Genomic DNA, 13,954 nt, shown 5'->3' with positions numbered 1-13,954 from the left:
TGACATTAAAATGACAGAGGTTTTCGTTGGTGGGATATAAGTAGTATATTGGAAGTGTTTTAAATTTTGTCTGATTGACCTGACTGACGAGAAATAATTCGATGAAATAAAATGAAATTAAAGATACTTTAACAAGCTCAAATATTTGTAAGTTAGTAGATTAGCTTCGTTATATTGTACTGTAAACATTAATTTCTTATTACTAGTTCACTTGAGATGAAATATTGGAGAAATTTGGAGTATAGTCGTCTAATTATTTGTACCATCGGTTTCAGTTTAGAATTCCTCAGAATTGAATTCCTATTCCTTTAAGCTCAAGGTTTACCATTCTGAAAATTGTTGCTACTATCTTTATAAGAACGATCCCGAGAGCTTGACGTGTCAATTAAGAACCAAAGTTATTGGGTAGTTGAGAAATCACCTTTCGCTTTGTGTTAAACATAACCGGAATTCTAACTCTCTTTAGAATTGGCATAGGAGTTTACGGAGCAACTTTCTAAGTAGAAACACTTGTGTAACACTGCTCTTCTAAATGTGTTTTTTGCTGGAAGTAATCAGAAAGACAAATTTCACAAACCAAATATATAACATGATTTAAGTACCAACATTGGTTTTTGTATTAGACTAATTAGAATACTAAAGACTATTACAGGTGAACACCTATTTCCGGAACACCTGATCATACTGGTAGATGGGTTACACTGATTTTTTTAACTTAACAAATTAACAAAAACAGAAAGTGTTGTAGGCGTTTTCAGATTAACTCTTATGTAAGATATTTTAGCAAACCCATGCCCTTTATTAAAAGATAGCTTGCGAGGCAAGGTTACATACGCCCACTGGCAGTTGGCAGAAATGATAAAACAGTCTTTAGTGACTAAAGTACGAATTTTCTCATATTGAAGAAATTTTATTAGTTTGAATTCAATTATATATATATATATGCCAGTTATTTATGCTGAGTAATTCCACAAAATGTTTTAAAATCAATATCAATAACCCAAATACAACAAACAATTAAACCACACAGCTCTAATCAAGGGCAAAAAACAACTTTTGACGCATGTTTACAAAGTCAAGGGCAATAACTTAAAAAAAGTTCATCAAAAATATCTCAAGTTAGAACTTGTCCGAGATCCATAGATCACACCAATTTTCATCAAAATCGGTTGAAAACTGTAGCTTCTATTGTGCTCACAAACAAATTTTGAAGCGTTTTACAAAGTCAAGGGCAATAACTCCGAAAGCGTTCATTGGAAATGCCTTAAGTTAGAACTTGTCCGAGATCTTATCAATTCCAATGATCATAACAAGTTTGATCAAATTTAGTTGAAAACTGTAGCTTCTATTGTGCTCACAAACACATTTTCACGCGTTTTTACAAAGTCAAGGGCAGTAACTCAAAAACCGTTCAGCAAAAATGCGTCAAGTTAAAACTTGTCCGAGATCTTATCAATTTCAATGATCACACCAAGTTTCATCAGAATCGGTTGAAAACTGTAGCTTCTATTGTGCTCACGAACAAACTTTGACACTTTTTAACGAAGTAAAGGGCAATAACTCTAAAACCATTCCTCGGAAATTCTTCAAGTTACAACTTGTCCGAGATCTTATCAATTCCAATGATCACACCAAGTTTCATCAGAATCGGTGGAAAACTATAGCTTCAATCCTGCTCACGAACTGTTTTTAACAAATTTCGACGCGTTTTAACAAAGTCAATGGCAATAACTCAAAAACCATTCATCGAAAATGCGTCAAGTTAGAATTTGTCCGAGATCTTATCAATTCTAGTGATCACCCCAAGTTTCATCAGAATCGGTTGAGAACTGTACCTTCAATCCTGCTCACGAACTATTTTTAACAAATTTCGAAGCGTTTTAACAAAGTCAAGGGCAATAACTCAAAAACCATTAATCGCAAATGCGTCAAGTTAGAACTTGTCTGATATCTTATCTATTCCAATGATTATGCCAAGTTTCATCAGAATCGGATGAAAACTGTAGCTTCAATCCTGCTCACGAACTATTTTTAACAAAATTTCGACGCGTTTTAACAAAGTCAAAGGCAATAACTCAAAAACCATTCATCGCAAATGCGTCAAGTTCGAATTTTTCTGATATCTTATCAATTCCAATGATTATGCCAAGTTTAATCAGAATCGGATGAAAACTGTAGCTTCCATCCTGCTCAAGAACTATTTTTAACAAATTTCGACGCTTTTTAACAAAGTCAAGGGTAATAACTCAAAAACCGTTCATCGAAAATGCGTCAAGTTAGAACTTGTCCGAGATGTTATGAATTCCAATGATCACACCAAGTTTCACAGAATCGGACGAAAACTGTAGCTTCAATCCTGCTCACGAACAATTTTTAACAAATTTCAAGGCGTTCTAAGTCAAGGGCAATATCTCAAAATCAGATGAAAACTGTAGTCTCTGTAGAAATGTTGACGGACGGACCGACGGACAGGGGCAACAACAATATACGACCACATATTCATGTGGGCGTATAAATATAGAAAATAAAAGAAAATACACGAGGGTCTAGACACGGTTTGCCTCTTCCTTTTTCCAATATAGGCCTATCCACAATCCCGCTAGGCGTAAATTGCCTACTCGCACTATTCTATGGCTACTGTTTAAATTTTTAACAAACTCTGGACAATAAACATTAGTTTAACGTTGTATGCTTTACACGATGCAACCATCATTATAAAGTTTTATTGATATTTATGTTCTATACCTTGATAAAGAAAAAAATACAGATACATCAAAACAATTATTTCTATAAGAGTCTAAATAGATTAGGAGTCTATTATAGTATTTTCTTTAGTGAAATATATCAATAATTTTAGTTATTTCTTTTCTTCAAAAGAGAAAAATCGATTAAATTTATCCTTTCTTTCAACAATTTGAAATAACTACATCAATTCTGTAAAAGATTGATTTTCCCAAACTTGTCAACTCATTGCAACATTACTAATAAATAAACTGAGAACTAAAGATCCGAACCGCAGAGCGAAACCTGAAATAATTTCATCTAATTTTAACAGTTTAAGGGAGGGAACTGATTAACATGCAGCAATGAGGAGCCTTCAAATTAAATGCCTCTTCTCAGATCAACTCGCGATATACCAGCGAAAGTTACGACGTATAATAAGGAAATACAACATTTAGAAATATAAATGCTGATAAGATTACTATTGAAGGTTTTATTTTTGTGGTCGATGTTGTTTTAATCTATATAGTTTATATTCAGTTTTTTATTTGAAATCAACCTGAATATACCCGCCATAGTAAATGATAGCTTTACAGTAAGCAATAAAATACTGATTAAACCAATCTGGACTTTTCAGGATACGATCTTCATGACTTATTTCCTATGCTAAAATAATGTGGCGTAGTTTACTTAAAATGTATGCGTCACTCAATGGGTAACTGAACCTACTTATGTTCGCAATGAACTCAAATAAACTACATGATTAGTAAATTGTTCAGGTAATCATGAGTCTCCAGTAAGATATCATTTGATAGTACCTGTATTTAATCTACTAATAGCCGTAATTAGCCCTAATATACTAAATATGATGAGTAAATTGTTAAAGTAATCACATTAGTAAACTATAAAGAAAGATTTGAGAATATTAGTAATAAAGTCTACTATGATCTTCTTACAATATAAATCTTGCTCTTTCATCCTATTTCTGAAAATCTTCACCTATTCTCTAAATGTCAATAAGGGACTATTTTAACAATGTGTCGTTTTGACCTTTTTAATATCGTATCTTTCTCTGATTTGTAAACTTTATTGACAGTTAGTTAGTCTGTTGCTCATTTTTTACTCATTAATTTATTGATTCAGAATATTATAAGATGAAAACCGACACCTAACTGTCAGAACCCTACATAGACAATATCTCTTGTTACTTGAAAAAAAAATGGAAACTATGTTTACCATATATATAAAATGAATTTGTCTTAAAGGGATAGAAAAGCCTATTTATATTTATTTTCCTTGCCTATTTAGCTTAACTTCAGTAAACCGGGACAATTTTCAGAATAAAAATTCGGATTCTGATTCTGATTCAATAACACAAAGAAACTTCCAATGTCGTTAAAACAATGCAGTTATTACCATTGTCGCCTGGGAGAGGTCAGAGAGATTTGCACCAATTTCCTGGAGGAAAGCACATCCTTCGAGTTGCGGAACTTCTCGCATCTTTCTGTAGCAAAAGGCATCACCCCAAACCACCAGCCTTGTCTTTCGATAGACGATTGTTAGTCTATGCCAGCATGTTAATCTAAGTTCATTCTCCACTCAATGGCTGTCATTTTGAATATGTGGGTTGTCCGTGAAACATGGTGACTTGCCGTTAATATCATCCGTCGAAGCCTGTAGAGGGCTAGAATGCCACGGATGTATAAATGAAGTATAAGATATTAAATCGAAATGGCGATGATCAGATATATTCACTGAAGGTCAATTTGTCTATTTTATGTGATATGAAATGTTAAAGCTTTGTTAGGTTGATCAATATTGTTTGTGATTATTATCAGTAATAATGTCGAAAATGTCACAGGTATGATCTCTGTTATTACTACACGCTGCCGTTTAGATATGATGCCAAGAGATAATTTTCCATGCTCTGTTCTACAATACTAGTGAGTTCAAAACAACATTCTTTTTCTAGATTAATTTATTTTCAAATTTAACAATAAAACAACCAAAAAGTCGTTTCCACTGCTGCAAGCGGGCTACCCAACCCTTCTGAGGCTATTTTATTTTATTTGAGGGGAGGTATGATTTATCCATGCTCAAAACCAGCTTGTTGACTCATCCCCTGACAGCTGTAGTCTCGTGGCCAAACACCGTATTTTAATGAAAGTGTGTTTTAGAGCGCATACTATGTTTTATTGTTTTTTTTTTATCTTTTCAAATAGCCCTTCTGAACATATTTCCACTAGGTAGCACATTTTTACTCTTTTTCATTCAATTCAAAATAGGCGTCATCCGCGATATTCCGAATATTATTCCTGTCATAACATTGCTTCTAGGACACCAATTGACATAAGTTTGGTTACAAAATATATCTTCTTAGGGTCAATGAATTTTGAACTGAAACAGTTCAACAAAATCCGCTACTATCAGTCCAACCACAGCTCTTACCACTAGTATTTTACAATGTGTCTGATTGACATGAAATTATTCGATGAAATGAAATGACATGAAGATACTTTAACAAGCTTAAATATTTGCAAATTAGTAGATTATTTTCTTACTACTAGATATATTGGAGATATTTGGAGTATAGTCGTCTAATGATTTGCACCATCAGCCTTACTCGGTTTCAGTTTAAAATTCTTCGGAATTTAATTCCTATTCCTTTAAGTTCAAGGTTTACGATTCTGAAAGATTGTTGCTGCTATCTTTAGAACCATCCCCAGAGCTTGACGTGTCAATTACGAACCAAAGTTATTGGGTAGTTGAGGAATCGCCTTTCGCTTTGTGTTAAATATAACCGAAATTCTAACTCTCTTTGGAATTAGTATGAGAGTTTACAGAGCAATTTTTGTGTGTGTTTTTCGCTTGACGTAATCAGGAGGCAGATTTCATAAAGCAAATATATAAAATGATTTAAGTACCAACATTGGGTAAGTAATAGTCTTATTACTATGACAGTTGAACACCTATTACCGGAACACCTGGCCATACTTTTACATTGGGTTACACTGATGTTCTGAACTTCACACTTTAATGAAAAAAAATAATATGTACAGTAGATGTTTTCATATTGACTCTATGAAAGAGGCAATTCCTTGCCACTCTTAAAATCATTAGAAAATAGAATAAAATGCACAAGAGTCTGGACACAGTGTGCTACTTCTAGTTTTCAATGTATTAATTATCCCTCTCCGGCTACCATGAATTACCTACTCGCACCTTTATACGGCTACTATTTATATTTGTATGAAACTGTGAACAAATACATTTGTAAAACTGTGTATACTCTACATGGTGCAGCCATCATTATATATGTATTATTAATGTTCTATTCGGTGCGACTTTGATAAAAAGAAAATACAGATACATCAAAACAATAAATAAAAAATCTTTATCGATTTCAACTATTTCTATAAGAGTCTAAATAGATTAGGAGTCTATTATAGTTTTTTCTTTAGTGAAATATATCAATAATTTTAGTTATTTCTTTCTTTCTAAAGAGAAAAATCGATTAAATTTATCCTTTCTTTCAACAATTTGAAATTGTTGCATCAATTCTGTAAAAGATTGATTTTTGCCAAACTTGTCAACTCATTTCAACATTACTAATATATCGGTTGACTCAAAAGAAAACGGGTAGTGTCTCAGCCGTTCATGAACTGATCTCTTTAAAAATTCTCACAAATATTATTCAAGATGTCTTTCTCATCGACTAAAGATTGTAGAAGTACGTAACCAAAAAATTCAATTGACATACTGGGCAGTTTCGATAACATCCACATCTTGGAGGTGTATCTGGGAGAATACCACCCGTTGAACTTTGAGAGGTTTTTCTTTTTGAGACACCTGATATACACCAAGTAGGCTCTACCAACGACCCAAACGCAACCGGGTATAAAAAAAGCAACATAATGGCGAAACATGCTATTGCAGCTATTGAACTTTTCAAATGCGTAATTTTAACAATCAAAAGTGAGTAAGTATTTCATAATGAAAAGTTGTATCAGTTGTCTAGAAGGGTAAAGATACCTCGCTTGGCGCCACACTCGCCATAATTTTCTTACGTACACAACAAACATTTCAAAATTTCACTATTGAAAATAATGTCATCCGATTTTAACAGTACAAAGGAAGTAGCTGTTGAAAATACTTTTATCTAATTTTAACAGTTCAAGGGAGGTAACTGATCACAAAATGTTATCTTGTGACAAAATTTTCGAACACGTAACATTGAAGGGTTTGATTAAATTACATTTTCTGAAACAATAGGCCTCACCCCAACCCACCAGCCTTGTTAGCATACGTCAGCATGTTAAACTTAAGGTAATTATTCATTCAGTGTCTGACAATTTGCATAATGTTGGCGTGTGTTGTCTGCGAAACCAGGTTACTTGTGGTCAGAATAATCTGTCGGGAGCCAGTAGAGAAGGCTAGAATATCACGGATCTATAATGAAGTTTAGGTTACTCAGTTGAAATTGGTGATGATCAGATTTTATATTCGCTGGAGGTCAACTTGTCTATTTGTATTTGTGGAGTGTTAGACCTTGGTAAGGTTGATCTATGTTGTTTGAGATCATTAAATAATTATAGTAATAGTGTCTCTTTGTTATTACTACACGTTGCCATTTAGATATGATGCCAAGAGGTCATTTTCCATGCTCTGTTTTAATATTCTAGTGAGTTCAAAACAACACTTTTTCTAGATTAATTTATTTTCAAATTTAACGAAAAAAATGAAAACAAAAATAATTGAAAACAATCAGTCGATCCATTGCTGCGAGCGGGCTACCCAACCCTTCTCCATTTAATGTTATTCCTTTATTGGAGGGGGAGGTAGGATTTATCCATGCTCAAGACCAGTTTCAGGATATTACTCATCCCCCGACAATATAGTGTGGTTTTTAGTCAGATTTTAATGAAAGTGTGCTTTGGAGTACACATTGTGATGTATAGTTTTTTTCTGCTTCAGATAGTCTCCCTGAACACATTTTTTCTGCTGGGTGCCACTTTGGTAACCTTAGGGAAAAATTTGTATGGACCAAATTCAAAATCATCCCCGATATTCTGTCTACTATTTCTGTCTTGTCGTTGCTTTAAGGGCACCAACAGACATAATTTTGGGCCAAAATAAATGTTTTCAGGGTCAAGGGTCCATATAACGTTTTCACAAATTTTGATGTTGGTAAAGTTTGTCATTTTTGGTGTCCAAAAGAAATGAAAGTAGGTATAATAAACAGTCCATCAACATTCGCTTCTACCAGTCCAACAACAGCGCTTACTATCAGTCCAACACTATCTCCTACTACCAGTCTTACACCCTTCTACCAATCCATTTGCCTTCCTAATTCTGGTCCAACAACATCATCCACTATCAGTCCAATAATATCGCCCACTACAAGTTCTACAACATCCCATCCACCAGTCCAACAACATCCCTTCTACCAGTCTGTCGGTATCCCCTACTACCACCCCTTCAACATTCCCTTCTACCAGTCCTACAACATCCCCTTCTACCAGTCCTATAACATCCCCTACCACCAGTCCAACTACATTCTTCTACCACCAGTCAAACTACATTCTCCAACTACCAGTCCAACTACATTCTCCTACCACCAGTTCTATAAACATCTACTACCAGTCCAACTACATTCTCCTACTACCAGTCCAACCACTTTTACCACAAGTCCATCAACATCCCCCCAATACAAGTCCATCCCGTACTACCAATACAATAACCACCGTTAATACCAGTCCAATATCACCTAGTAACATTCGTACAACATCCCTACTACCAGTCCGCGGGCATCCCCTAGTACCAGCCTTACAACCCCCATCAACATCTCCTGCTATCAGTCCAACACCACCTGCTTCACCATTCAACAACAAACCTACTACTAGTCCAATAGCTCCACAATTTCCTACTTCCAGTTCATCTACCTAATACTAGTCCTACAACATCACTTACTACCAGCCCAAAAACATCACCTACTACCAAACCAAAACTACCAGTCAATCAGAATCTCCTACCAATAACTTTTGCTACGACTTCAGCGACATCTCCTACTACCATTCAAACACATCGCTTACCAACGGAACTATATTACACACTACCAGTCCATCAGAATCTCCTACCAGCGGTCTAACATCATGGCCTACTACCAGTCCAAAAACATCCCTCACAACCAGTCCTACAACATCATCTACTACCAGTCTAACGACTTTTCCTACTTCCAGTCCATCAACCGCACATAATACTAGTCCAACAACATTACCATTACCGGTCCTACATGTCCTGCCACCAATTGGACATCCTACTATTAATCCAACAAGAGTTCTCACTAACAGTTCATTCACTTCTCAAACTACCAGTCCATCAACCAAGTCTGTAACTAGTCCTACAACATCTATCTCTTATTACCAGTTCGACATAACCTCCTCCAAAAAGTCCGACAACAAATGTTGTTGGACCGATGAAAGGGGGTGTTGTATGACTAGTAGTAAATGTTGAAGAACTGGTAGTAGGGGATGCCGACGGACTGGTAGTAGGGGATGTTGTTAGAGTGGTACATGGAGATGTTGTTGGACTGGTAGTAAGGGATATTGTTTGACTAGTAGTGGGTGATGTTATTGGTTTTGAATAAAGGAGAATGTTGAATGGTGTAGTACTGGTAGAAGGAGATGTCGTTGGACTGGTGGTAAGGGTTATTATTGGACTAGTAGTAGCGGATGTTGATGGACTCGTTATCGTACTTAGTTGAAATTTTTGGACACCAGTAATGACAAACTTTACCAACATCAGTATTTGTGAAAACAGACTTCTTACTTTTATTGTGTATTGAACATTTTATTTTAAATTTTCACGACCATAACCTGTCCACGGGGGGTACAAAGAATCTTAAATGATTTTCTTAGCCCTAGAAGCAAAGTAATGGCAGAAATATAAAATAGCGATGATGGCGGCCATTTTGGATTTGGTCCATAACAAAAATTTTCAAAAGGGTGTCAAAGTGGCATCTAGTGGAAATTTGTTCTGAAGGGGTGTCTGAAGCAGAAAACAATAAAACGTTGATTATATTTCTTAATATGTAAGTAAATAATTGTCTTATATCAATATTTTAAAATGTATACATAATATATGGTAGATAAATAAATATTATAAGACATCTGTAGAAAGTTACTTAATTGTGGTATACTTGAACTACCCTCGATTTGCAGAACTACATCAATCAGGGGATTATCTGATATCAATATTTTAAAATGTAGTGATAGAATTCTTGAGAGACTATAAGAGACTATATAAGATCTATCTGAAAATAAGAAATTATTTATAACTGGTTTCCTCGATCTGAAAATGAAGGTTAAGTATATAGGGTTAGGGATAATAATCATCTGCTTTTAATCAATATGCAAATGAGCTACCGAACTCTCTAAATTTGGAACTAAATGACCAATAAAGGAAAGTTGTATTAAAGACAACTAGACATGCATCTGCCTGTAACCTGTACTTGAAAAAAATCAAAAGTTAATTAATTTGAATCTTCAAAATGGCATCTGTAAGAAATTCACATCGACAAAGGTCTTAGTGAAATCCTTGTTCAATTTAAGAACTGTACAGGTTGAAAAACGTCTGCTATATTTACAAAAAAAAACAGTTGTTTGAGAGATGAGATAATCTCCATTTTGTCTTCAAATGAGTCATTCTAAAGAGAGACGTAATAATAAATCTCGATTCTTATAAATTTAAACTGGATCATCGCTACCACTGTATCAAACGAAGTGTTCTTACAACTAAGTAATGATAAATGGTGGAGCACTATTCTGAAAGTAATGCTATAAAATCAACTATTCTAAAATATATAACAAACTCCCAGCCACCACTTATCTGAAATAGATATAATTCAGCCTCGATGAAAATTAAAACTTTGTTCTTCTTTTGGAGGAGGATCCATGTCATCAAGGCTTATTTCTTTTCTTTGACGGACTTGTTTTTCAGGTTGCCTTTTCTCTTTTAATTTATCTCGTATTTCACGAAGATACCTCTGGCGTGAGGCAACCGCATCGTCCATCTTCTTCGTTTGGTGGTTTTCGAAGACCTTTTGTTTTTCAATAAAGGCCTTGATGGTATCACCAGTTTCTGTTCGCTTCATTGCACGAACTCGTACAATTCTTTCTTCTTCGAGCTGCTACAAAATTAAAGAGAAATAGGAGTCAGTAAGATTATGATTGTGCATACTATATAAGGTAATAAAACAAATTACTCTTAAAATAGATCTAAATGCCTGAACTAATGATGATAATGGTGAGGATGATTATAATGATTTAAAATCTAAACGCTTACTTTTCGGCGCCGCTCAGCCTCAAATAGAATATTAAATTTTACAGCTATTCACTAAGTGTCTTCTATGCGTTACTACGCTACGATTTGCATAATTAGCGTTGGAAGTTCGGCACGTATTGTGACGTCATGATTATTGCGGAGCTCCGGATAGTCACGAACTATTACACATATACGTAATAAAGCTGGAAATCTATAAACCATTAAGCTACGATTTCGAAATTCATTAGAATTATATGAATTTTAAACTTTTGTGTGGAATTTATCATTAAAAATGAAAGAAAGAGATTATTGTAGAATCTTTCTTAAAATAATCACATCTAGAGCCACTCGCAAAGTCCCACAATAATTAGTTAAACAAAATCAAATCAAAGGGAAATAATCCGCTTATCAACTTGTTACGCTTTGTAAAATATAATTCCTATTTTGGGCTTGCCTATTATTATGATCTAACGAGAAGGACCGGTAAAAAAAAATCCATCTTTACGAGCCTTTAAAATGAATCGACCATCTATCTAGTTCCCGAAATAAGATTACAACTGTAATAATAATATTAATATATATTATAAATATATATAAATATAAAAACTGTATTAGAGACAAGCAGTTGCACGAGCCAATCTTCCCTTGGATCTTTCTACATACAACAATAACATATTTACATAATGACAACGTGAAAAAAAAAAGGGATTAATGATAAAAATAAAAATATAATAAGTAGTAAAATGAATATAGGAAAATATATGGTCACGATAATAATGTGACAAACACTTGAAAATAAATTGAACTAAAGGTAATATTTACATATATTATGTATATTGAAGAAAATATAAAAATATTAGTAACATAATAACATATAATGATCGTAATTCCCTTTTCAGCCTTGTCTTAAAACTCTCTGCCTGGGTGGGGTATTGAATTCCAGAGTAAACTAGCTTAGTATTTTTATATGTTCTTTTCATTGTCTTGATACGACACTTCGGAAGATGTAATGAGTTTTTGGTTTCCGAAAGTAGACAGAGAATTGTAGTAGAAATTGACTATTGTAAACATTGGTAATTTTGAAAGTAATTAAACAGTTTCCATTCATAATTTCTAAGTCAGTATCCCAGAGTTATATTTAATCCGTTCTTCAAAAATTTAATTGAGAAATCAAGTCTGCTGATCTTGCATCGTAGTTCGCGTCAAGATACTGCGCGAAGTCAAGTATAGTCCGGAAAGAATTACAGAACTGTCACACCCAGTGTTATAATCATCCAGAGCAGTCGCCTACAGTAGCAATACTGGGCTTCTATAGATTCATACAGTGTTTGTTCTTCATTTTGTAGATGGTTGGCAAAAGGAAGGAAGTTGGTTGGTAGATGACAAGTAAGGAAGTTTGGAACCTTGGGTGTTAATTATGAATTTAAGAGTGGTACGTAGCGCAACATATCCAAAATATATTATTTGAGTTACCTCCCATTGCACGCTTTCTCCTTAGAAAGAAACTGAGTGCCCCAGTTGCCAAACTGTATGTAGAAGCAGTGGGGCCTATCCGTTGATAACAGTCGGTGAGGACCACCTGTTTAGAGAAGTAGTCCATTATCCCATTTAGAGTCCACAGAGCTGCGAAAATCTTTACAATTGGATCGCTATAAACGTCATTTATGCGTATTTCGAAAGTAAATTCAATGAATTAAATAGTATTTTATTATTAACATGCATTTTGATAATTATATTGGCCACAAAAAGTGGTGGAGACTAGCCTCATTTCCTCTGTCCCCACCGTGAACATCGAAGCAGTTGGCGAGTAGGCTTCCGGTACCACTACTTACAATATTTTGGCAAAAAATACTTTAGGTCTGTATTTCAATCAGATTGTCTAGTCTGTTCACTGGCTTGTTGGAAGATAATTTTAATGATAGTTGCATGATTGCTGCTAGTAAATTTCGCAATATCAATCGTAAACAGCAAAACACTCCGAGCCAATGATTTTCAGCTCAACATTACTATATATTTTAAAGGAAAGAAAACACCATACAGTGAGTCTTTAGTTCAATTAGTACTAACATTTACGTACATGAGAAAATAACACAAATACCCAATTCTACGTGATTTTGCATCGACTCGAAGGTGGCAATCGAGTAAAGTATTTCTTTTTCCTCGTTCAAACTGAAATCGAAAAGGTCAACCGAGCTGTTTGTCAATTAATCTACCTTTACTTCCATTGAATGTCTATTTACTTTACCTGTCATCACTTTACTTAGTTAAAATATAAGTAAGACTGTGGATTTAGTAGTATTTTTCATGTTAGATCTCACAACAATTGATCTACTTGGATGTTTGTTCTCATAATGCCCTCAATTTACAGCCTCTTGTCCTAATTAAAACTGGAATATATTCTCATTGCTTATCGAATATTACGATAGAACACGAATGTACCATCAATATGACCACAGAGAAGCAATATCATGATTTTCCTCAAATATCTCTCAAAATGGAGGTTACAAATTAACAACTAGTCTCATTATTTTGTAAAATATGTATAAACGAGGAAGAATCAAAAGGATAATAGAGCGATTACCACTTCATGCTCCAAACCTTGTTTTAGCTCACTCACCGTGTTTATAGCTCGTCATCTCTTAAAATAGTTTGCCCGCCATGTTATAGCCTTCCCTATCTAGTTATAGCCCAACACATCTTGTTATATCCCAACAGCCCAACATAACTTGTTATAGCCAAATAACCCACTATATCTTGTTATAGTCCAACATATCTTGTTATACACGACCTTGAATAATTAGAAGATAATTCATGTTTATAGGCTAATTAGCAGATGTTTATTGATTAAAATATTGAATATATGTTGTCTTAAGTAGAAGAACTATGATTATAGAAATCTTTACCATGTTAA

The 13,954-nt window shown here is 34.3% G+C and overlaps 2 protein-coding genes across 2 annotated transcripts; one reads left to right on the top strand and one right to left on the bottom strand.

The window, feature by feature from the left end:
- Positions 1-6,635: 6,635 nt before the first annotated feature.
- On the top strand, positions 6,636-8,667 carry LOTGIDRAFT_161236 (hypothetical protein; the record flags this gene model as incomplete). Its single annotated transcript, XM_009056567.1, has 3 exons — positions 6,636-6,700; positions 7,868-7,946; positions 8,149-8,667. The coding sequence occupies 3 exons, from the start codon at positions 6,636-6,638 to the stop codon at positions 8,665-8,667; spliced, it is 663 nt and encodes a 220-aa protein (XP_009054815.1).
- Positions 8,668-10,624: 1,957 nt separating this feature from the next.
- Positions 10,625-13,295, bottom strand: LOTGIDRAFT_161235 (hypothetical protein; the record flags this gene model as incomplete). Its single annotated transcript, XM_009056566.1, has 2 exons — positions 10,625-10,909; positions 13,257-13,295. 2 exons carry the CDS (start codon positions 13,293-13,295, stop codon positions 10,625-10,627), a joined length of 324 nt encoding a protein of 107 aa, XP_009054814.1.
- Positions 13,296-13,954: the final 659 nt, after the last annotated feature.

This window comes from Lottia gigantea, assembly GCF_000327385.1.
Source record: "Lottia gigantea unplaced genomic scaffold LOTGIsca_28, whole genome shotgun sequence".
NCBI classification, from domain to species: domain Eukaryota; kingdom Metazoa; phylum Mollusca; class Gastropoda; family Lottiidae; genus Lottia; species Lottia gigantea.
The sequence above is the reverse complement of the archived record's forward strand: the minus strand, read 5'-3'. Positions and strand labels throughout refer to the sequence as shown.